The 27,250-nt window shown below is 36.0% G+C and overlaps 1 protein-coding gene across 1 annotated transcript in view; it reads right to left on the reverse strand.

Moving 5' to 3' along the window:
- The window catches only part of LOC150091328 (uncharacterized), a 693,262-nt gene that overhangs the window by 461,271 nt on the left and 204,741 nt on the right, over positions 1 to 27,250 (reverse strand). Inside the window, exons 10-12 of the mRNA XM_090375165.1 lie at positions 23,652 to 23,837; positions 11,770 to 11,901; positions 5,611 to 5,793 (exon numbers count right to left, since the gene is read on the reverse strand). Of these exons, the coding sequence (XP_090231291.1) occupies positions 5,611 to 5,793; positions 11,770 to 11,901; positions 23,652 to 23,837 (501 nt within the window). The remainder of the gene's footprint in view (positions 1 to 5,610; positions 5,794 to 11,769; positions 11,902 to 23,651; positions 23,838 to 27,250) is intronic.

Raw genomic sequence — 27,250 nt, forward strand, 5'->3', positions numbered from 1 at the left:
GAAAAAATGGAAAAGGCTTTAAATCTGTGGATAGAAGACCGAACTCAAAATAAAATTTCGTTAAGTTCACTCATCATTCGTGAAAAAGCAAACTCCTTTATCAACACCAGTGGTGGATTAAGGATAGTTGGGGCCCCTAGGCAAATTATATTTGAGGGCTTCCCCCCAAAAAATAATAATAAAAAAAAAAGAATAAAAGTTAGGTGGCAAATAAATGAAATTTTGTACTTTTGAATTTTTTGCTTAAATTTTCACTTAAATTAATCAAGTTTTTATGATGTTTACTGAAAACGTTAATCTATTTTAGAACGCCATAGTCTTGGCTTGGGGCCCCTAGGCACATGCCTCATTGCCTTAATGGGTAATCTGCCACTGATCAACACTTTAGCAAAACTGGTGATAGAACTGGCGGGATAAGTTTTTTAGCTAGCAAAGGTGCTGGTTTGAAATTTCTAATAAATATTACATTTAATATTAAATTGTTTCTTATTTTCATTTCAATGCCATATGCTTGCATTTCACTATGTACTGTCTACGTACATAGTCATATTATGAAGGTACATATAATACATACATAGACAAAATTTTAGACTAGTTTTTCTTATATATTTCATACTTTGGAACGGAACCCCTTTATTACTATGGGAGCCATAACTCAGTATTCGCGTTTTCGGTATTTGCGGCATTTCTCAGGAACATAACCCCTGCGAATAGGGGTTACTGTACAAATATTTGGATAAAAAATATTTTAACCGACATTTGTGCATCTTTTCACTACCGTTTATTATTGATTAGGAAATATCTTATGGCACCGATCGCAACTCACAAATACATATGTTACCTTATGGGAATGCGGCGCTCACTTAGCGCGGATTCATTTAGCGCTCTGTTTTTCCAGAAAGAATTATCAGCGTTAAATGGGGGTCACTTGTACTGAAATGTCATGACTTCAGGATTTTTTTTTGGTAGATTAATTTTTGCTTTATTTTTATGACTTTTGTACATACTTCCTCCTGATGTACATTTTATTAATAAAACCTAAACAGAATAACAGGAGTTGAATTTTTACAAACTCCTACTGTGTTTTCTTTCATTACAATTTAATAACTCTACAATAAGTTATCAAACAAAGTGGTGGGGGGTGGAAATCACACATGGATAACAAAATTGATTAATCCTCATACATACAGATTTGCAGTTTTTTGAGGACAGTGCTGGCAGTTTTACATAAATTCGAGGAGGAATTGGACAAACTTTTAGAGGGAATGGATGTGTGAAATAGTTTTTTTTTTTTTTTTTTTCTGGCTGATGCTACATAAGCATACTTTCTAGCATCGCATGCTTCTACAACATTTGCTGAAAGCTCAACTATTTTATGGAATATTATGTGGCAGAATGTATGGAAACAATTAGTATAAATAGTGGCAAATGATGCAAGAAAGCAAGCTCACATAGCATCAGCCAAAAAAAACATAAATAAATAAAAAAAAAATAAAAAAATCTGTTTCACCTATCCATCCCCTCCAATAGTTTGTCCAGTTCTTCCTTGAATTTATTCAAACTATCCACATCCACAACAATGAATGGAAGCTTGTTCCAACAATCAACCACCTGTTGGCTGAAGGCAAACTTTAATACATCTATTCTGCAACCATCCATCCTTAACTTGATTTTATGTTCCTCATGTGCATAGTCTGAGCAACAGGAAGAATCCTATCAGCACTGAGTTTGCTCAAGCCATTTAAACCCTTAAACACTTAAATCAGATAACCTCACAGGTGCATAGTATCCAGATGCTGAAATTTACAGAACTGAAACTTTTCTTGGTAAGAGCACTTCATTGTTTCCCTCACCAATCTTGTTGCCCTTCTCTGTACTCATTCCAGTAGTTCTACATCTTTCCTAAAATGAGGCCTCCAAACTTGTAGGCAGTACTCAAGACATTGCCTAACCACTGCCTTATACAATGGGATAATCACTTCCTTATCCCTGCTAGCAAAATTCCTGTATATCATTGACAAAACCTTATGAGCTGTGCTGACAGTCTGTCTGTCTGTCTATCTGCACTGATCACAGAACTTCATATCACACCGCACAATTACCCCAGGTCCTTTTCATTTTCCACTACTCTGAATGTAATACCACACAGTTGATACATTACTCTGAGATTACTGCCACCCATATACAGTACATTGCATTTGTTAATGTTAAACTTCAATTGCCATTTCTCAGTCCATCTGCCTAATTTTTCCAGATCTTGTTGCAGCAGCATACCTTCATTACTGTCATTAACTGCCATGCCAACCTTGGTATTATCTGCAAACTTAGATATTAAGCCTGATATGCCCTCATAAATATCATTAATAAATACAGAAAATAACAATGGGCTAGTACTGAACCCTGTGGGACTCCACTAAGAACATTAGTCCATGAAGAGCAATGTCCATTAATAATCACTCTGTCTTCTTCCGCTCAGCCAATCCTTTATTCATAGCAGTAACTTTCCCTTAATGCCACACTGCTCCACTTTGTACAGCAGCCTTTTATATACAACAGTATCAAATAATTCCTGAAATCCAAGTATATGATATCAAAATTCATTTTTGAATCGAGTTCCTTTGTCACTGCATCATGGTACCCAATAAAACTGGTCAGACAAGATCTCCCGTTAACAAATCCATGCTGTGACTGAAGTATAATTGCACTCCTGTCTAGATGGTTCTGTACCACTTTTTAACTAGTTACTCCATATTTTCACTGGAACAGAAGTTAATCTAACAGGTCTGTAATTACCTGCATCTCCCTTTGATCCTCCTTTGTGGATTGGGGTCACATTTGCACATCTCCAGTCCATGGGTACCTCCCCTGAGTCCAGGAAGGCTCTCATAATTATGGCTAAGGGTTTACTTACTTCCTTTGCCGCCTCCTTTAATATAACTGGATAGATTCCATCCACCCCAGGTGCCTTTCTTATGTTTATCTTTAACAATTTCCCTTCCACTTTACTCTCAGTTATTACAAGAGTATCTAGCTTACTGCCAAAGTTGAATACACCTTTGGCATTCCCCTCTCTGAATAACTCCTCATGTGTGAATGTAGATGCAAAATATTCATTTAGTTTGTTAGCTACTGAGCAGGATCATCAACAGTTGAACCATCGATATCCAGTGGACCAATCTGATTCATCCCCTTCGTTCCAGCAAAGAGTTTGTTACATAAGTAAAGAACTCTTTACTGTTTTTCTTTGCATCCTTTACCAAAGATTTCTCGTAATCTGCCTTCGCCTGCCTAACCTCCTTTGTAAGTTGGTTACAGACCAGCTTGTATCTATCATAGGCTTCTGTGTCACATGTTAATTTATATGTATCCCATGTATTTTTCTTCTATGTCACATGTCTAATTAGTTCATCTGACATCCATTTAGGCCTAAATCTTGAACAATATTTCTTTGTTGGTATGAAAAGCCTAGTAGCTTCCAAGGTTAATTCTTTGAATGCTTCCTATTTTGAATTTGCTGTTGGTAACATCCTCAGTTGATCCCACCATATAGAATTCAAATACTGTCTCAGACCACCGTATTCACCTTTACGAAAGCAAAATCCCTTCCCTTTACCCTTTGATGATAGTTACCTCTTTGAGTAAATCCCACTTCAGCACACTGTGATCACTGCCACCTAGTGGTTCATTTATCTGCAGATTCTTGATGCATGAAGAATCACTGCTGATAATCAAATCAAGAGTATTACTCCCTCTAGTTGCCTCCCGAACATGGTGCTGCAGAAAACAATCATCCAATAAATCCACAAAAGCCTTGCTAGTGTGTGGGTGACTAACCCCCAAATTCCAGTCAATCTCTGGGAAATTAAAATCCCACATTATAAGACACTCTGATTTACTGGCCCACTGTATTTCTCTGCACAACTGCTCATTATACTCATCAGATTCATTTGGGCCATAACGCACACCTACTCTCATTTTTTCCTTTCCCAGTGCTTATGACACGCCAAACAGACTCAACACTGCATTGTACACCAACATCAATTGGATGCACTTACTTAGATTTTGTGTGTTTCTTAACTAACAGCATAATCCCTCCTTCCTTTCTGTCCTATCTATCCTTTCTGTACACATTGTACACCCCAAATTCCAGTTCTGCACTGCTTATGTCTGTGTGACATACTTCTTATTGTAAAAGTGTTCACAATGTAATTATAAGTACTATTGTAAGCCATGTGACACATGTGGTTGGTTTTCAAAGGTCTCTGTAATGAAATGTAGAAATATATCTGATTTATTTATGATTTATCTTGAATAACACCGGTACAATTTCAGATCTGTTTTTATTATTACTCATATCTTTTTCAAAGGGAACATCCCCTAAAAAGCCTATCTTATGTGTTCTCCCTTCCTTCTTGCTGTTATCTCCCAACAAGTGTAACACAAAATAAGGAAAAATAAATTATCAAGTGTGGGATTTGTGGAGTATGTACACAAAGGATATTTCAATTAGAAGGCATAGGATTTGTCTCCTTTATTTTCAGATTTAGGCCCATTTATTTTCTTACCTTTTACAGAGTATATTTGGGCTAAAATTTTTGAATTTTATGCTAAATTCATCGATTTGAATTAAACTGATGACTTCGTATTACGATTCAGATTTTAGTATTTATAAATTTAAATTTTGCCTAATAAACTGCATTTCTTTTCAATGGCAAAATTTTTCCTTTTTCTTGGTTTAGTCCAATTATGTGCAAAATGCAAAAACTGATTTTATTAGAGGGAAAAAAAAAAAAAAAAAAAACAATGGTATATGTGATGTTTGCTCAGGTACATGCAATTAGAAGGCATGGGATTAACTGTACAAGGGTAATTTTTGTCTCATGCTTATAACCATTCTGTTTGAATGTAAGCCAATTTTATGTGAATAAAATTGGCTTACATTCATTTCAGGAGTACAACGATAATTTTTGCACACTAAACTGATGACAGGAAATAAATACTGTGTCCCTAAGAAAAACTAGTTGATTGGGCAAAATTTCAAGTAAGCTACGTATTACTACATTGAATAAACCCACAACAGATTTTACAATTTCATTTTGAAACTAAAATCTCAGCAGTAATATTAGTCCAATTTTAACATCAAATTCAAAAATTTCAACCTAAATATGACAAAAAAAGTTCCAGACATCAAATAGCCTAAATCCTAAAAATGAGCAAGATAGTCCCTGGTGGCTTTTAATGAAAATATCATGTACCTATGTTTCAAGGTCATTTCTATGATATGTTCATTGATGCATAAATTTTTCGAATATGTGTTGCGGTATCTTATCTCTCTTTCCAAAGAAGTTGTAGACACCGTTTATAACAGGTCGTGGTAGCAAGAAAATAATTTTGAATATAACTCATACCTATTAGTGCAGTTGTCCAATTTGGACATACAAAAGATAAATTCTTGGGAATTCTGATCAGTAAGTTTGAGAAAATAATCATTTGATGCGTAAACCAAGAAACTTCTACAGAAAGACACTGCTATAGAAATTCACTACTAGGAACTCAATAAGAAAGGGTTAACAAACACTTTAGTAGAATAATCATATAAATAATACTTACCATCATAAACATTGGGAAGTCGTTTATAAAAAAATACTAAGGCTGGGAGAATTTCAATTCCATATTTTTCAGCAGCTGTAAGATCATCAGTTTTTACAAATATTATACCATTCTGATCAGCTTCATCATCAATTTTTTCCAATTCATGCAGAACTTCATCACTGTCTTCAGATGAACTATCATCTACATTTCAGAAATAATGAAAATTCAAGCTTAAAATAAATAATGATGCTGAGATTAGTTTGCAAGACATAAGAAATATATTTTAAAACATGTAAAGGAAAAGGAACTCACTTCTAAAACTAGATCTAGAAAGAATAGGCACGATAACAAAAGCGTATGTTATTGCCCATACTGCATAAGGATCATGACAGCTGCAAAAATAAGCACTCTCAATATAAATAGATTTTTTGCAGCTTTTTACCAACTTGGAAATCTGCATATGACAAATTCACTGCAACACAATGCACTAGTAAGCAAGCAATATGTCAAAAAATACCACATGTACAATAGACTCCTAATTATCCAGTGAGGTTGGGAATTAAATTTGCCTGGATAATCAAAACTTGGATAAGCCATAACAGAATGAAAGAAAAATTCTTTAAATGTGACAAAAAAAAAAAAATTATTTGCATACACATCATTCATATTTCAAAAAATATATAATAGTGTGAAAATACCTGATATAAAAATTTAATGCAAATGATTTTTTTTAAAAAGGGAAAACAAGATTTCTTTTTCTCTTAGTTTACCTTACTGTGAATAGTACTATTTAAATTTCAAAGCACAATCCGATAAGTGACAGCAGCATCCCCTTGTTCCACATTTGGAGATTCATAATGGGCTGAAGTTTTTTGTTCAGTAGAAAGAATAATCCTTTTCCATTTTTTGAATGGTCATGTACAGACGCAAATTAAAAAAAAAAAAAAAAAAACTATGAAAGAATGTTAAAATTACCCAAACAGTAGAAAAGGAATATTACAAAATCTAATCTGACAACACCTGTAACAGATTCCATGTATTTCTTTTTGTTATCTAATTTAGACCTACATGGATCTTACAGATTCCAGTTAATCTGCCCCTGTATAAATGAGAATCTATCTATCATATTATACTAAAGTTTTTTTTTTTTTTTTTTTGCTTATTAAATAAGTTTATTTAGTAGAGCAACTTCATCTAAACTATTCATTTCAATTTATTCCATTCATTTTGTTAATTTTTTTTTTTTTTTTTTTTTAAACTACAGTAGCTCACAGGCTACATGTTGGGAACCCCTGGTATATTAAATATAATTAATTTAAATAATGGAAATATATTAAATATATTTTTAAACCTAAACTTATCATTATATATGGATTTGGCAGTCTGGTTAAAGCAATAAAGAAGAGTGTATAATGTGCCTTTGTCATAGTGTTTTTGTCAAGCAGTTCCTGTGGTTCCCCACAAATCTGCGTTGAGTACACTGTGATGTATGCACAACCTTGCAAAGCCAGTCAGTGTGAGTAGTGTGTTGTTTGACTGGCCTCTTAGTTACTGGGAGGCTCGATCACCATGGAAGGAGCCTTTCGGCATCCGTCCACTGGCACGAGGAACCAGGCCAAGAAGGAATGCATGACGGCTCTCTCCCCACTTGCAAAGCAAGGGAGGAGAGAGGCCAGGTTAGAGGAACAGAGCGAGTTGGATAGGAAAGGTAAGAAAAGGGGAAGAAAGCAAGGGTAGGCAGAGCGGAAGGCTACCCCCAGCAGAGGGCCAAATGGCCAGATGATCCCATGCCTGTCAGTTGACCAGCACCAGCAGAACCCCTTTGATGAGGATTCATCGAGGGTGGTTAAAATCCCACCTGGGGAGTGTCCCAGGCCAACAAAAGAGCCCAAAAGCATCTAATCCCACACTGATGGAGAGGCGGGGTCAGCAAAGGAGCTTCAAGGAGAAGATCTGAAGGCAAGAATCCCATTGGTTTATCCCCTCCAGAGAGAAGTGTCGGCGTCGGCAAGAATCTCTGGTGGAAGCTTTGTCAAGAAAAGTTCACCTGGTGAAGTCTTCTAGGAGCAACAGAGAACATGTTGGAGCATTTGCAGGAGAAGATGAAGTTACTCTGGATGGACAGGGGAAAAAATTAGAGGCAGCTCTCGAGTGGCCACATAATAGAGACTTGGTGATGTGATTGCAATGGTGTATCTTGTGAAGTAGAGAATCATTACTGGGTTTGGTATATCCTTATAGCTGACAAGTTATTTAATTTCTGGTGTGACTGGCAGTGGGGAAGCTAGTCGACAGAATGAGCTGCTGTAATAGGTGTGCCAGTTGGTGGTGGTTGTGAGTGATAGCGGCATCTGTTGAAGACCACGGTGGCATAGGTCAAGAATGCTTTGTAGGCTTCTTCTGATTCCAATACCCTAGCCTCTGGATGGATTGTCAGTGCATTGAAGTCCAGAAGAAGATGGTTGCAGTGGTCAAGATAGATTGGACAGGAGTGCATCATGTGGTTCCAGTCCTCTGACTCCCCACAGATGCAAAAAGCATCGTCAGCCAGACCAAAGTCGAGAAGACACTTTTAAATGATACATGGCCAGTCAAAAGAAAGGATGTGTATACGTTAGGATAGAACCAGTTGCAATGATGTTGTTTGTTGAGGAAGGTTACATCCGGAATAAAGAGTTTAGTAATTTCACCTGTTGATAAGTTATTCCACTGTGTCTGCCATAGGGAAACCAGTTCAGTCCACACATGGGTCATCTCATGTTTGATATTAGTGTCTGTACGCATTTTAATGGTGAGTATTTCAACCTCTTTATTCTTCTTGATAGCATGAGAGAGGGTGAAGTACATGACATGGAGATCTAGGGGTAGGCATCCAGTAAGAACTTTTAGTGCAACAGTTGACATGGTCTGACATGCACGAGTATTTGCAGCATCATAAGCCGCTGGACCTGAAGGATCACACGTTGCATTCTTACTATTGTCATCCTGTTATACCACACTGTGCCACCATATATGTGACAATGAGAATAAATACAGCCGTGTAAAGAAGATGTAAAACCCAGCCTTTGAGGCCCCTGTTTTTGCAGGTGAAGTGTGTCAGCATGTTAATATAGGCTTTAATTTTCTATTTGATGGAACATAGGTGGGAAATGAAAGTTCCTCGGTCATCCAGTTTAATACCCAGATATTTGACAGCGCGTTGGTTTTTGAGTGATTGCCATTTATAACGGATGGTCGGAGGCCTCCTCACATCCAACTTTCCTTTCAGTAGAAGGATTTTGCTCTTTTCAGTAGAGACTGAAAGTTTTTTGTTCTCAGCCCACTTGGAAAGGGCAGACAGTACTGCCTGTTCCTTTGTCATAGTGAGTTTTTCAGTGTTTACTTTTTTCTGAACTTAGAAATATAGCAGAAAATACTAATATTTGTTTTCTGCTGTGTTCTTAGCCAGTATAATGCCGGGGGGGGGGGTGAAACTAAAACTGAAATCCATCAAAAAATTATTTACAAACATCATGGACCTTACTTCCTCAGTGTGATAACTTTCTTGTTTTTGTCAGTGTGACACTGATGTCACATTAATGACTGCATGTCATTAATGTGAAAGTTATCACACTGACAAAACAAGAAATAAATTGTGCACAAAATTCAATCTAAAAAAAACAAAGTGATATAAGCTAAAAGAAGGATTTTGAAAGATATTTTTATATATATAAGTTAGGTATGTGTTAAATGCCAAAGAACTAAGCTATGAGGCATCAATATATTATGTCTATAACTGTGTGTTCTTCAGTCAAGTTATTGTTTGCTTGATGAAAATCCCAATTTTCCAGGAATAAAAATCATGTGACCCTTGATTTTTCATGTAATCAAGGGTCACAACACTGATATTTACATGAAATATCATAAATTCTATTACAAAATATTGTATATTATTGTATATTGTATATATTATAATAAATTCTATTACAAAATTTTTACTATTGTAAAAAGACTATTACAAGAATTTAACTTTGCTAAGAATTTCAGTAAATTTAGTAGATTTTTAAAGGAAATACAATTTTGAATAAAATTATAGGAGGAGGACAAATTACATGTCAACAGTATTAATATTTAATTTTTAATACATGCAAGTACTATGGTAATAATAAACATGACAAAAACTGCAATGCAATGAAGTGCAATAACTTTCTGTTAGTGAAATTACTAAATGAATATAAATAATTTTTAACTTGCTTACCATTCCTTAAAAAAAATGCAATTTTCTTGCACAAAATTTTTATTGCAGTAAGACAAATGCTACTCATTCACTACTAGTAAATGTTTACAATAGGTTTCTAAATGAAATAATACAATTTTTCAGCATTTCATGAATTGGATTATGATACTAGATAGAAATGAATAGAGTTTTGTTAACAAAAGTATTGCAATCCCAACAGACTGACTGACTCCCCAGCATGATGTAATTCTAACTCTTCTAAACTAAAAACCTACACACCACCATCATTGAAACCTATATTTCATGCAAAAATCTGAAATAGTATTATACTGATATTTAAATTATATAACTAGATATCTCTATATTTGTCTTGTGAAATTAACTAATTCATTCTGGCCACATGTCCATCTCTGGGATTTAGAGAGAGAGAGAGAGAGAGAGAGAGATAATCTTTAATGCCCTTCACGGCCAAAAAGCCAGGGGTTTACATTTTTACAGCCTCCCGAAACTTCCGGGAAAATCGAACAATTATTTATAAAAAAAAAAAGAGGTAATTTTACAAATGAAAACATATTTTGATACAATACAAAGGAGAGAACTCCTTACGAGAGTTATGTTTGATTGAGCTGGCTTAACATCGAGATAAGAGCACCAGCTCAATCAGACAGGGCAGATGCAAGGTACACATCAGTCATTGCTGATTAGTCCTACTAGTCATAATTTTTTTCCAGTAAGTCCGGTCAACAGCGAATTTGTTCAGGTCGGCGTCAAGTTCCTGGGTTTGCTTGAACATCTGCTGAGGGAGGAACCTGTCCGAGAGATGGAGTTGTGCTGAATGCGAGTAGAGCTCAGGATTGGCCCTAAGGGCAGCAGGGGGATCCTCCAGCCACAGGTATCCCAGAATGAAGGTGTTGCAATTATGCCTGTTATCATCTTGACTGTTGCTAGGAGGCGTTGGTCGTCGACTAAGGTGGAAAGGCGTGGAATCCCGAGAGAGTTGGCAAGCTGCATGGTACGAATCAGAGCTGGAAGGTTGTGCTTCCTGTTGGCCCACTTTAGGAGCCAGAATTCTGTGGCAAAGAGTGGTTTCTTTATTGACGGTGCCGCTGATGCCCAAATTTCAGCAGCATAGAGCAAAGGTGGAAAGATAATCGTTCTTATGTACCTCACGGTGGTCTTTTTATCTCTGATATGAAGGAGATGCTGTTTTGCTATCCACCGGAGTCTTGAAGCACGTGTGAGGAGCATGTCTGTGTGGGCGTTGAATCAAAGTTTGGAGTCGAATACAACGCCCAGATCACGATAGCTGGACACAATTGGGATGAGGGTGTTGCCGACCGAAGGCTGGAGAGAAGAAGGAGTTTGCTTCAATGAATACATCATGAATTCAGACTTAGCAGGACTGATCTTGAGCCAGAGCTCAAGATGTCTGATTTGTCAAGATGACAATAAAGATATCTGACAACTATTAACTTCATGGTGCACTGAAGCCCTATGCTTTGCAGCAAAAGCTCAGAACTTCCTTACACCATATGGCTAATACTAATACCAACTCTTGAAGCACTTAATGGAATAGGAATATTATATTTAACTTGAATAAGTTTATTGGTTCCTAAGTGTATTACAATGTAGCACAGATAATCCAGATCTAAATTCCATGTTTCAGAACCCTTTTGAGCTGTATAATTAAATCAGACTAAACTCTTTACTACTCTAAGCAGTGATGACAAAACTGACAAAAGGGTAGAAAAGATACTCTTATATAGATATTTATTTATTTAGTGCCTATCAAATAAAAAAAAAAGATATTAAAGAAAATACAATCTTAATTTGCTAGTAAATTAAATCAAATAAAAAAAAGATATTAAAGAAAATACAATCTTAATTTGCTAGTAAATTAAATTAGCAAATAAGTCACACTTATGATACGAATAACAAAACTTGCATTTTAGGGAACTTACAAAATAACACTGCCAGATGATCATGTTTTAAAATCATAAGGTCAAGCAATTTGTCTGATATTTCTTCAATTTCATCTGATGACATTTGATTCACCAACCAGGACAACACTTCTTCTTCATTTGTTAGTTCACCTTCAGGAAATAAAAAATAAATAAATTTTTATATATATATATATATATTAATAAAATAAAGAGTTATGTCATTCATTAAACCTGAGAACTAATTGTAAGCTGCCTTTTGACATATGAAAATTAATCGTTCATTTTTATCAAACACAACAACAAATGCATAAATATACAAATTTAAAAAAAAAAAGTAAAAATAAAAATTACTCAGAGCAATGATTTTTATTCAGAGTAATAACATTTGTACATTCATGTTCATGTGAATTAACTATTACTGAACAGCACCAGCAGTATAGCACAGAGCAATATCAATAGTTATGCAAATTGACATGCTAGCAATGGACATCCAGCAAAAATAATCCCCTTCCCAAAATCAGCATCTGGTTCTAAGTGCAATGATGAACAATTAACCTGTGTAGCTCATAAACTTTCCTTATATACTGGTATATTACTTGTTTATTGTTATTATTATTACTGGCAAATGATATAAGAAAGCAAGCTTATACAACACCAGAAAAAAAAAAAAAAAAAGGCAACACTTCCCATTTCACATGACCATCCCCTCCAACAGTTTATCTAGTTCTTCCCTGAATTTATTCAAACTACAAGGTTGTTAAAATTAAAGTATCCCTATGTAGAGGGCTCTGGAGCAAGTTCTAAGGCTGAAGAGAAATTTGGACGACAGGTACAATAAAGAATGCACTTGCCACTTATTTGAAAAAAAAAATTAGTTAAATTTGTCACTGTATGGCACATAACTATTGTAGTTACAATTATGCAAATAATGTAAGTTATTTGCATAATCATGAATTATTGCCACAGCACCACTACTCAGCTCTACTGTACTGTATAAAAGCAAAGCAGTCTCTTCAAAATCATACAGTAGATGTGTGCCTGCACTACAGCAGCAATGCCAACAACGTTGCAGAAGAAGGTGCTATTAGTGAAACTGTACTATCAGAACAGCACAATGCAGCTGCGGCTATCAGAGAATTACGGTGTCAGAAGTGCATAAGGCATGGACCTATGGCTGTTTGTGCTGTCCGCAAAATGATTGCAAAATTTGAAACGACAGGACATCTTGGTGTTCAACCAGGTAGAGGTCGAAAACGAGTGGGCTCCTCTCATGTTGAAGATGTGGCTATGGCTGTCATGGATTTATCAAGTAGTAGTAGTAGTAGTGGAATGTGATGCAAGAAAGCAAATGTATGAGCTTATGCAGCATCATCCAAAAAAAAAAAAAAAATCACCCCATTCCCTCCAAATGCCTGTCAAGTTCCTCCTTAAATTTATTCAACCTATCAACTTCCACAACGACAGATGGAAATTTGTTCCAGCAATTAACCACCCGCTGGCTAAAGGCAAATTTCCACACATCTATTCTACATCTGTCTCTTCTTAATTTGAATTTATGTCCCCTTAGGTTCGTAATCTGAACAAGTGGAAGGATCCCATCAGAATTCAGCGTGCTGAACCCATTCAAGGCCTTATACACCTCAATCAGATCACCACGCAGGTGCCTAGTCTCCAGCCACTGCAATTTGCAGAACTTAAGCCTCTCTTGATAAGAGGATCCCTTCATTCCCCTCACCAATCTTGTTGCCCTTCTCTGTACACGCTCAAGTAAATCTACATCCTTCCTAAAATGAGGCCTCCGGACCTGTACGCAGTACTCAAGGCGTGGCCTGACCATTGCCTATTTCAGAGGGATAATCACCTCCTTTTCCCTGCTAGCAAAATTCCTATATAGCATTAACAAAACCCCATGACCTGCCCTGGCAGCCTGTCTGCATTGCTCAGAAAACTTCATACCTGCCTGCACAATTACTCCCAGGTCTTTTTCATTTTCTACCACCTTAAGTGTAGTACCACACAGTTGGTACGTTTCTCTGGGGTTACTTCTACCCATATGCAGTACTTTGCATTTGTCAAGGTTAAACTTCAGTTGCCACTTCTTAGCCCATCTGCCCAAATTATCTAGATCCTGTTGCAGTAGCACACTGCCATTACTGTCATTAACAACCCTGCCAACCTTTGTATCATCTGCAAACTTCAACACTAAGCCGGATATACCTTCATCAATATCATTGATAAATATACAAAACAACGGTGGACCCAACACCGAACCCTGTGGGACTCCACTAATAACATTAGTTAGTCCAAGAAGAGCAGCACCCATTGATTACCACCCTCTGTCTTCTCCCACTTAACCATCCTTTTATCCATTGTAGCAACTTACCCTTAATACCATTCTGCTCCAATTTGTACAATAGTCTTCCATGCGCAACAGTGTCAAAAGCTTTCCTGAAATCGAAATATATGATATCAAAATTATTTTTTGCATCCAGTTCCTTTGTAACCACATCATAATATCCTATCAAATTTGTCAGACAAGACTTTCCCTTAACAAACCCATGCTGTGTCTCAATTATTGCTGCAGTCTTGTCTAGATGATCCTGCAATGCATCTTTAACCAGTGACTCCATTATTTTACCCGGAACAGAAGTTAAACTAACTGGTCTGTAATTACTCGTGTCACCCTTCGATCCCCCTTTGTGAATTGGGGATACATTTGCACATCTCCAGTCCGTGGGAACCTCCCCTGAGTCCAAGGATGCTCTCATAATTATGGCTAAGGGTTTGCTTAGTTGCTTTGCCACCTCCTTTAATTAATATAACTGGATAGATCCCATCCACCCCAGGTGCTTTTCTTACTTTTAACTTCAACAGTTTCTCTTCCACTTTGCTCTCAGTTATTACAAAATCATTAAGTATCCTGCTACAATTTGATAACCTTCTGCCATTTTCAAACCTTAATAATTCCTCACTTGTGAATGTAGATGAAAATACTCATTCAGTTTGTTTGCTATCTGAGCAGGATCATCAACAGTCGAACCATCAATGTCAAGTGGACCAATCAGATTCTTCCCCTTCCTTTTAGAGTTTATATAAGTAAAGAAATCCTTGCTATTTTTCTTAGCATCTTTTGCCAAGGATTTCTCGTAATCTGCCTTCGCCTGCCTAACCTCCTTTGTAACTTGGTTACAGATCAACTTGTAGCTATCATAGGCTTCTGTGTCACGTGTTAATTTGTATGCATCCCATGCATTTTTCTTCTCTGTTCAAAACATACATAAACAGTATGTTTTGATATCAGACCTGAAAAGAACACAGTCACAGGAAATTAAGTTATTTCAGGCAAATGGTCCCTTAGTCCTACAGGATAAAGATCCATAACATCATAACACCTTTGTTTCATAACAAAGGCATTGCAGACATGAGATTAGGTGCCTCCGTAGCCAGGCGGGCAGGAGCAGCAGTGCATAGCACATGCTTCTTGATTAGACCGGGGTTCGAGCCCTTGACCACCAAATACAGAGGATACGGAAAGGTCAGGAAATGACCACCGCATATCTCTGGAGCAATATGGCCTTAGCTGATAATGCTCCTAAAAACCAAACAAGATATGAGATTCAGCTTTGATGAGTACATCTAGGTTGATCTATTTTTCCAAAAGCCATATTGATCAGATGAATCTATCAAGAGATTCTGTGATTCTAGGATCTATTTGAGCTTCATATGAAACTTCCTTTCGAAAATTTTACCCACACAGCTCATAAGATATTGGCCTATAATTTTTCCAAATGACTGGGCTTTGCCTGGTTTTGGTAAGGCAATAATGAAAGTAATTGGCATCAGGAAGAATGACAGGTATTTTCAGAGAAAATCCAATTATAAAAAGTCAACAGGGTATAAAAGTTTTCTCTTCAAGTAATTGTTTCAGAGTAACGTAATGAACACCATCTAGGCCTGTAGCACTATTGGAAGATCTATTTAATGATTCTTTAACAATATAAAAGTTTAGAAATCTCATAATACCGTATTGGTGGACTAATAATAGAATAGCAATTGCTTAAAAAACGGTACTCACCTTGAATAAATCTGCAGTGGTATATTGAGAAGAGGTGGTTAGTATTTAGGTTGAATTGTTAGTTAAGAAACTAAGGGGGGAAAAAGAAGAAAAACGGAATTTAAAATAAGCGCAAGGAGGTAGAAGTGTACACATCCGATCCTTGGTTGTCATTGAAGAGGAAAGAAGTATTTTGAAAGCTTGAATAAAATAATATGATGAGGCCAATAGTCATTACGAAGGACTTTCATTAAATAATAACGTCTTCAGTTGGCAATTGAATGGGCAGAGAACGCGTGTTGTTTTAAAGGTTTAAGTTTATACTCTCATGATGCACTTTTTGACATGTGGGAAATTTAACCGCGAAAGGTTCCAAGCTGGTGAAAGGTTGAAGGGGAGTTTAGCGTTAATAATTTTAAGATTAGAATGATGTCGACACCATTCAATCACGAGTGCTTCATATTGAAGAATTCTATAATTAGATTTGAGTTTAATAATGGAAATAGCAGAGTCAACGAGAGGGGTGTGATTGTGAGTTTGGGCATGAATTTTTATTAATCCAACCGGACACAATAACAAAACCAACACTTGTATAGTCCTCCCCTACCATAGTGAACTTGCAGGACAATTCCGTCATATTTTTAATAACACAATTATTTCTCTCATCTTTTCCGCTTACAATAAACTAGGATCTTTTTTTATTTCCTATAAAGATACACACACTTATTCCACCAGCGATCTTAATAATATAATATACCTCATAAAATGTCAGCCAAACTGTGACGCCTGTTACATTGGCAGTACTACCACCAAATTCGGTTCTTAGAAATCTTCCAACACCCACGCATATTACCATTTCAACAGTTTTAGAACAAGTCAAGCCAGTACAGAACTCACAATTCATGCCCAAACTCACAATCACACCCCTCTCGTCGACTCTGCTATTTCCATTATTAAACTCAAATCTAATTATAGAATTCTTCAATATGAAGCACTCGTGATTGAATGGTGTTGACATCATTCTAATCTTAAAATTATTAACGCTAAACTCCCCTTCAACCTTTCACCAGCTTGGAACCTTTAGCCGTTAAATTTCCCACATGTCAAAAAGTGCATCACGAGAGTATAAACTTAAACCTTTAAAACAACACGCATTCTCTGCCCATTCAACTGCCAACTGAAGACGTTATTATTTAATGAAAGTCCTTCGTAATGACTATTGGTCTCACCATATTATTTTATTCAAGCTTTCAAAATACTTCTTCCCTCTTCAATGACAACCAAGGATCGGATGTGTACACTTCTACCTCCTTGCGCTTATTTTAAATTCCGTTTTTCTTCTTTTTCCCCCCTTAGTTTCTTAACTAACAATTCAACCTAAATACTAACCACCTCTTCTCAATATACCACTGCAGATTTATTCAAAGTGAGTACCGTTTTTTAAGCAATTGCTATTCTATTATTAGTTGATTCTTTAATTAATGTGAAGGGTTGGTTGTATGTTAGAAACATTATGCACATAGCCTATAAGATATATACATTCATATTATGTATGTATTCTATAGAAATCAAGCTCAGGTGAGCTGATAGCATAATTTAATGCAGTCACATGATCAGAGGCAAATCGTGAAACAAGATCAGATGAGTATGTCTAGAGCTGATCTGCTCTTCCAAAAGCCATACTGATGACCTGTCAGGAGATTCTATGATTCTAGGATCTATGAGTTTCATATGAACCATCCTTTCGAAAAATTTTACCCATGTTGTTCATAAGAGATATTGGCTATGTCAATATCTCTTATGACCAACATGGGTAAAATTTGCCTGGTTTTGATAAGGCAATAATGAAAGAATTTCTAAGAAGGAGAATAGGCATTTTTAGAGAAAATCCAATTGTAGAAAATCAACAGGGTATGCAATTTCACTTCAAGTAATTGTTTCAGCATAATGTAATGAACTCCATGGGTCCGCAGCACTACTGGAAGATCTATTTAATGATTCTTTAAGTTCTATTAATGTGAAAGGGTTAGTTGTATATTAGGAACATTATGCTAATTTTACTAAGTTGAATTTGGGGAAGCTTTCAATTGCATAATAAAATAAGCATACTTTTTTCTAACTAAATAATATAAAAGTATTATTTGAAATCATATTTGAATATTCTTATTAGATAAAGCCAATTACATAACCCTGATCCCTAATCTCCACAGAGTGATAGCCAATCCTGCCTCCAGTACAATCATTGCAATTGTCCATCTTTTAATATGAGTAATTAACAGTGCAATATATGATTTCATCAATTGAATCTCCTTAAAAACTAAATAAATACCACTGCTTCTAGTATTATACTGTGAATTAGTATTGAATTCTTGCAAAACGAATGACTTTATATTTGCAAATACAGGTAGCCCTTGGTTTGTGCTGGTCCGATTTGCGCCAATCACTAACCACAACACCATTTTTATTTTTATTTATTTATCGGCATCATACTGTGCTATCCACCGTTCATGTGATTTAGGACAATCTGAGGCAATCTGCAATTAGCACATCCATATCAGAGACAAGAAAGATTCTCGCCCTCAAAGTAACCACTCGTGGATGTGGGTAGTAAAGGTCCATGCAGTGAACCATTCAGTTGGTTGTTGTTTACGCTGTTTACACGTGTTGGAAATTTATTACACTGGCATTTTTTTATTAATTGTGCTATTAATAAATTAAATAAAAATAATAGTGATATCCATGTGCAGTTTTTACCAATCATGTTATAAAGTTTTTAATTTAATAGAATAAAGAAACACCATGTCTGGTAAAAGAAGTTTATTGAATCCTAGTGCAATATTCGGAGTATGGAATCTGGTGAAAGCCGGCCTAATGTGTGTGTGTGTGTGTAGGGCTATGAATATGCCTCCGAAGTTTATTACTACAACTATAAAGAATGCTAATAAAATAAAACAATCGATGCAAAGTGGTAGGTAAAATGTTTGGTGCCCGGAACCTAACCCTATGATTTCCGATTGACTCCGTTATATAAAGGGTTCCATTTGCGCAGATTATATTTGCACCTATCTCCCCAGGAACCTAACCCCAACATAAATCAAAGGCTACCTTGATTTATGTTGGGCTTAATAATAATCCCGTACATAAATCAAGGTATATAATAACAATTACATATATAAGAAATATACAGGGTGTCTCAAAAATACACGCCATAACTTCAGGAGTGAGTTCCTCATATGTAGACAATAAAAATATTTTATATCAACATAGTTCCGGAAATGCTTAGTTCCCGAATTATTAACCGGAATGTCTTATCTCCCACAGGTGAGTTCCTTCATCACAAGGCTGACAGAATCTGGTGGTTTTCCCTTCCGACCATGTACTCAAATCAGGAGCAAGCAGATATGCACTTTATGTACGGTTTGGCAGACAGTAATGCTCTAGAGGCTCGTCGTTTGTACCACAAAAGGTTCCCAGAACGAAGATGTCCAGATAGGAAAACGTTTGAAGGTATCCACTGCCGCCTTTGTGAACATGGGACCTTTACACCTCGTGCTGCCAACAGAGGACGACCAAGATCTACGACTCCTGAAGTAGAGGAGGAGATTTTGGATGTTGTGCATGCCACTCCTGGAATCAGCACACGCAGAATAGCAATGCAACTGGCTGTTCAACATTCTACTATTTGGAGAGTTGCAAGAACCCCAACTGTATCCTTCCATCTGCAACAGGTAAAGGCCTTGTCACCAGCAGATTACCCTGCACGAGTTAATGTTCTGCCAGTGGTTCTTGCAGCAGTGTGGTACAATTCCTCACTTTCCTGCCTTAGTGATATTCACAGATGAAGCACAGTTTGCACGAGACGGAATCCAAATTTTTCACAATCAGGAATTTCCCAATATCTGGGTTTTCTACCACTGACAGATATCCCAGATGTTTGAGGCGTTTATGACTCCTATGTACATTTTTAATATAGTCATTAAATGTCTGCTGTCAATTAACCTCAAGAGCCCAGGTGCATTTATCTGCTCAGCCATGTCAGTTGTTCTCAATTGAGGGGGTCGGTGATGCCGAAAAAGGACAACCAAGATCTACGACTCCTGAAGTAGAGGGGTGGACCAACTGCCTGGCCACCATGCTCCCTCCTGATTTAAACCCTCCTGATCTAGATTTCATGTCGGGCCATTTAAAGTCATTGGTGCATTTGACTCCAGTAGCTGATATGGAAAACTCTCCACAATCGAATTGTGGTAGGTCGTGAGACAATACGAAACATGCCAGAAATTTGGCATCATCTTCACGAGTCTATGAGACGTCAATGTAAGGCCTGTATTCGGGCAGAAGGTGGACATTTTGAACAATTACTATAAGGTGATGTGAACAGTTAAGACAGACCTTCAAAACTCGGAAACCAAGCATTTCCGAAACTATGTTGATATAAAATATTTTTACTGTCTACATATGAGGAACTCACTCCTGAAGTTATGCCGTGTATTTTTGAGACACCCTGTATAAAACAAAAAGTGGTTTGGAAATTATTAATGAAACATAATACATAAATCCCACACACATGTGGTCCTCTTTTTAATCTGGTTAGTCTATTTTCCCCTTTATCCTTATATGATCAGCTATTAGCATTAGTACAGGCATATGATGCAAGAAAGCAAGCTTATGCAACATCAGCCAAAAAAAAAAAAAAAAAAGACCACTCCCATTTCACCCCTCCATTCATTCGAAATACCTGTCCAGCTGAGCCTTAAATTTATTTAGGCTATCAACTTCCACAACAAGGGATGGAAGTCTGTTCCACCAACCAACCAACCCACCGGCTAAAGGCAAATTTCCACACATCTATCCTACATCTGTCTTTCCTCAATTTGAATTTATGCCCTCTCAGTTGATTATTCTGAGCAAGAGGAAGAATCCTATCAGCATTGAGCATACTCAAACCATTCAAGGCTTATACACCTCTATCAGATCACCTTGCAGGTGTCTAGTCTTTCAATCGTCATACAAATCATCGCAAAGGCGATGATTTGTATGACGATTGAAATTGAAACTGGCTGATGTTTTTATTTTATTTTAAATATCAGATTTATTTTAATTATCAGATATAATTAGGCTTCATGTGGAGGATTTGCATTTGCTGCCTCTAATGATAGCTTTATATTTATTTATTTATTTTTATTACCTTTGCCTAACTTTTATATTACATTATATAATTAGTGGCAGTAGTGGGTTGATATGCTAAATAAGCAGCGCCTGTGCCGCCATCTATTCTTTTCTTTCTATTATATAAGCTGGTTAAGCTTACATTATGTCAGTGGTGTGGCTCTGATCTAGAGTGCTGTCTGTTCTATAGATTATTTCTCGCTGCATAAGGACCACCGCCATGCAAATCCTCTGCATTGGTTGATCTATCGGAGAATGGTAGGGTGGTTTGGTTCTTCGATATTTCCGCCTTTGCGATGATTTGTATGACGATTGAAATGCAGCGATTCCATGACCATTATGGCCTCGTGGTCCTCTGTCGATATGGGGCATGATGGTCAGTCTATCATTTGGATATTTTAATTTTTTGTAGTTTCTTTAACCCCCTTTTTGGTGATATTTCACGTCTTTTGGAACTGGTACCTTCTGGGGAGGAACCACTAAATTATTTATAATTGGCATTATTTTAAAATTACATCATTTTTATTAATTGGGTTTAATGACTAAATTATACAGGGGATTATCGACTATTTTTGTCTTATTACCCTTACTTTCCCTTCCCTGTTTGTTTATTTTATATTATTTTACGTTGTGTTTCGCTCTACCTTTTTGCCGTACTACTGGCTGATGTTTTTATTTTATTTTAAATATCAGATTTATTTTAATTATCAGATATAATTAGGCTTCATGTGGAGGATTTGCATTTGCTGCCTCTAATGATAGCTTTATATTTATTTATTTATTTTTATTACCTTTGCCTAACTTTTATATTACATTATATATATATATATATATATATATACAGTAATACCCCGAAGTTACGCGATAGGTGGGTCCGACGAAAATCGCGTAAGTCGAATTCGCGTAAGTCGGGGTACAACTTTGCATATAAATACATATAAATTTTGCTTAATTGGGACCAAGGACTAACAAAAACACTAGTTTAGAAGAAAAATATTAATAAAATTGCAGTTCTTTATACATATTAATACAAAATATGTATTAAAAAAAACAAATGACTTACGTAAAAAAGTTATTTCGATGTCGATGGCTTCATAAAATCTAACAAATTCGTCTGACGATACAGCGCATTCTTTTTTTCACGCAGAATTTCTTCGTAGCAAGCTAATAATTTTTTTTATTCCTTGTTTTGTAGCTATAACGCGTTCTTCGTTGGAGTCTATGTTTTCTAAAATTTTTAAGCCCTTTACAATTGAGCCCTTTTCAATTTTCAACCTGTCAAGTTTGCAATTGTCATGTGCTTTTCGCCATTGCTTCATTTAGGCCTGTAGCACGTGCAATATCACATGGTCTTTCATTTCGCTCAAAGCGTTTCACAATTTCATATTTTTTCTCTATCGACAGAGGTGGACTGGCCATAAGCCTTACCGGGGAAACCCCGGTGGGCCAGTGTGATTTTGGCCATAAACCATAGTATGAGGCCACTATAAATTTTCCCGGGTAAGAATTTTTGACCCAGTCCGCCTCTGTTTATCGATAATTGCTTTTCTTTTTCTCTCTGAATCTGTAGTGTCTTCACCAGGACGCTTCCTTTTCACACCTTTTAATTAAGTATTTTACTCATTTTTAGGGAATAAAGCACAATTACAAAACGAGGAGGCACGCTTGATACGCATAAACAAAGCTGCGCGCATGTAGCAACTGAATAAACAACACCATAAAGGCAGAGATACACTATTAACACCTCACATTTCTAGGGGTTACTACCATAAAACAATAAAAATCCAGTTGCGTTTCTGCTAGTGAAATCTGTTATTAACTGGTAGTAAACTCGATCTAATTGCATTTGCGATTATACCGATAGCTGGAATTGTGTTGGTTTTTACGTTATTATGGTGAAATGTGTTTCCCCTTCACTGATATAAAAAACATAAAAGCAACAAAGTTGCATTTTTTTCATCTTTCGCTCTCATTCTCCGCCGTCGCACCGTATATCGATAACATACGAAAAACGACCTTGAAGATAGTGGGCGGCAGCGTTGCCAAACGAAAAAAATCAAGAACCGCGTAACTCCGAGTTCGCGTAAGTCGGGGTAGCGTAAGTCGGGGTATTACTGTATATGAAATGTAATATTAAATATGTAGTTTCAGTTGATAGATAAAAATATATATATATATAAGTAAGGTATGACAGATGCACCAAAACACACAAAGCAGCAGTAAAGGATGCAAAAGTTTATATATGTATGTAGAAGTTGATAAGTCTGATAAAGGTGCACAGATGGAAGTGAAAAATACAAAGTGCCAAAAGAGTGCGGATAGCAGAAATAAGAAGTACTGTAGGTTTGTAAAAAAAAGAGAAAGAATGTGAATATCCTAGATGTTATGATGAATTAAGAAAATTATAGGCTGAATTGCAAAGCCAATTAAAGGTGAGGGAACTGTAAAGTAAGATGATTAATATAAAATGATAAAACAAATAAAATAAAAGGTGAGATAGCTATCATCAGAAATGGGTGGGCAAATTTAGTTATAAGTCGAAAAACATGTTTGCAAAAATCTGATGTTAGCTAAAGTACATATTGATATATATATATATATATTATACTGACAATTATAATACTAATACCCCTAATGATAATAATAATAATGATTATTATTATTTATAAAACATTACCTTGATACAAGCTTGGAATTTGTTTTTCGAAGTACACTAATATTGGTAATTCATCATCAATGCCATATGACCTTGCCAATTCAAAATCATCAATTTTGATGAATGGTAGATCTCTCTGATCTGCTTCATCATCAATATTTTCTAGTTCTTTAATCACTTTTTTTGACTTCTCATCCTCTTTATCATCTAGGGGTTAGTTGATAAATAATGATTTAAATTTCTAGAAATTTATAATATTAAAGTATTTTAAATTTTGTATTGAATAAAGAAGTATAAACAGAAAAAGAAATAATGTATAGTAATTAAAAGAGCAGGACTTATATCCCTTGTTTTATAAAGGGATAAAAAAATCTTAGACTTGTTTAAGATAACCTTTTGTTTCTGATAAGATATTGATCTCTCATATAAAAGGCAATCACCCATGAATTGCATCTAACTAGTAAAAATAAAAGGCACTTCTCTATAGAGAAATATAGTGGCACCATCCTCATAGTTGTTTCAACATACTGTTACTTCAGATTGCTTCACAACTATGAGTGCAGTGTGTGTCAAAACAGAAACAATGAAAACACATCTGCAACATGAGTGACACCAATTAGTCTCTAAATTGAAACAAAGTAAGAAATATTGAAAATTGAAATAAAGTAAGAAATATCTTAACCTGGCATAATATTACCCTGTTTGTAACTGAATGTGATATCAGTCACCTGACAGATTTTACCTTTAATATTTGAAAAAAATTATTTGGTTTTTTGAATTGTGCTTGGAAAGTACTAATGCTTGACCTGTTGCTAGTAGATTGCAATGCTTATTAATTTTCAGTTCTTCATTGTTTAAATAAAAATTTAAAATTTTGTTATATACTTTTTTGGCACTAAATACACATTAGTTTCAATGAAAAGAAAAGTTTATTAATTATACTTTAAATTTCAGAAAAATATTGGTAATGTAAAATGAAAACATGAAACGATTAATCTCTGACAAATTTACATTTGTGGAGGTATTAATTGCATGTAACTTCAGCATTACTCCAACAAAACAAATTAAGTCAATATTTATGAAAAACACTTTGAAATTAATGCATTTCAATGAAAAAAATAATGTTTCAATTAATTTTGTGTGTAAGTAATGAATATTATAAATGTGCAATTACTCACTTTTTTTTTTTTTTTTTTTTTCAAAATACTTGTGACATTCGTATGAAAATTTTGCATTGCTGAAATATAAAAATAATTTCGATACTTTGCTTTTTGCACTCATCTTTTACTATAATCATTTTTTGTTTTCCTTATGACCTGCTTCTTTACATATTACCACCTGTATGTCACTTCCAAATTGATTGCTGCTAAATTGGTTAGAGGGGTAAAAATGCATCACAGATCAGCATATAGTAAGTATTCTGGCTGATATCATACATGGCACACAACTCACCCAAATATGTCATCCCTCCCCTCAAAATGTAAAATGTTATGCTCTCAGGCTTTTTTTTTTCTTTTGAAGTATCATTTTTACTAACATGATACACACTACATGTCAGAATAACATTCTGGCTTTTTTTGTAATGTGGGATACTTTTATGAATCATGTCTTGATAAGCTCTAACCAAGGAGGATGTCTTTGTGTGTGTGTGTGTGCTAGATGCCTAGAGTGTCAAGAAATTAGGCACCAACTCAGCATTCTGATGGGCGTCTATGCTCTCATAGACGAGAATGCACCTACGAGGTGTAGGGTAAATGCCCTTGAAGAAATTAATATGAGGGGCCCATCAAGCTCTCAGCTGCCCAGCTCAACGGCCGTGCTCAGTCCTGTGCATCATGCAACACAGAGGCGATCTGCAAGACAAAATGCGCTGGTCCCAAAGGAACTAGTTATTGTTCGTGACTCGATTGTTAGGGAGACGGGGAATATACTATGTAAGAAGGATAGGTGGAACAGGACCAGGGTATGTCTGCCAGGGACAAAAGTTGATGAAATTGCAGTGCAGATATCTTTTAAGAGCATAAAAGGTGATGTTGTTGTTGTAACGTTGGAACTAATAACATTAAGAGTAAGAGATCTGCAGATTTACTCAACAAATACAGATCAATGTCGAAAAAAATGTTGCAAGTTAGGTTTGAATGTGAAAGTGTCTGCAATTCTGCCCAGACCCCATAGGAGGGAGTATATGATGAGAGCCTTGTCGATCAATTTGGCGCTGAAGAGATCGTGCAAAGCTCAAGGGGTAGAATTTTTTTCAGCCTGGTCTGTGCTTGTTGACAGGAGAGACTGCTTCTAGAGGGATGGGGTATACTTAAATAGAAAGGGTGCAAGAGTATTTTCTGATGCTATCGAGGCAGTGTTAGGTGGGTCGGAAAACTGCTAGCTTGTGGGGGATACACAGACTAAAAGGTTAAGTGGCCGTAGGCATAGGCAAAAATGATTCTTGCATTGCTTCTATTAGAATGAGCAGCAGCCTGGAAAGCAAGGCAATGGAGATTTCCAGGATTGCTGGGAGTCATAGTGGAACAAATAAATACATGGGCTGTGTCAGGGGAACTAAGAGTAGAAACAAGCGCATGTATACTTGCATGTACACCAATGCTAGGAGTATAGTTAATAAATTTGATGAGCTTGAAGTGCTAGTCAACACATCAAAGGCAGATATTTTTGGGATATCAGAGATGTGGTGTCACACAGACATAAGTAGTGCAGAATTGGAATTTGGGGAGTACAATGTGTACAGAAAGGATAGACAGGACAGGAAGGGAGGAGGGATTATGCTGTTAGTTAAGAAACAAAATCTAACGAAGTGCATCCAATTGATGTTGGTGGACAATGCAATGTTGAGTCTGGTGTGACATAAGCACTGGAAAAGAAAAAATGAGAGTAGGTGTGTGTTATAGGCCTAACGGCTCTGATGAGTATAATGAGCATTTGTGCAGATAAATAGAGTGGGCCAGTAAATCAGAATGTCTTATAATGGGGGATTTTAACTTTCCAGATATCAACTGGAACTTGTGGATTGGTCACTCACACACTAGCAAGACTTTTGTGGATTTATTGGATGACTGTTTTCTACAGCAACATGTTCAAGAGGCAATCAGAGAGAGTAATACTCTTGATCTGATTATCAGCAGTGATTATTCATGCATTAAAAATTTGCAGATAAAGGAACCACTGGGTGACAGTGATCACAATGTACACCTAAACCTCTCTTTATGCGAATTCGGAGTTACAAGAATTGGGATATTAAAAATAATTTTTTTTACGCGATTTTTATTCACTTTTACACAACAAACCTAAAGTCTAAGTTAGGAAAAAATCCTAATTCAAGAAAGTTCTGAGAATTTCGTAGAATTGCATTCTCGTTTCCATTAAGAAAATTCTAAATTCCCCGAATTACATAACTGACTGCGCATAAACAAAAAAAAACAGCAGTTGTTTGCAGTTTGAATTTGGTTTCTCGTATCAACTTAGAAAATTCTTACGAATTTCATTTATTCGGAATTCCCCGAATTACATAACTGACTGCGCATAAAGAAGCAGTTCTTAGCAGTTTGAATTTGGTGTTTGAGTAGACAACACAGTTACTGCATTTTTTGCATTTGCATTTTTTAAGT

Source organism: Mastigoproctus giganteus, chromosome 1, assembly GCF_048544385.1.
Source record: "Mastigoproctus giganteus isolate SK-2022 chromosome 1, ASM4854438v1, whole genome shotgun sequence".
In the NCBI taxonomy this organism is placed as follows: domain Eukaryota; kingdom Metazoa; phylum Arthropoda; class Arachnida; order Uropygi; family Thelyphonidae; genus Mastigoproctus; species Mastigoproctus giganteus.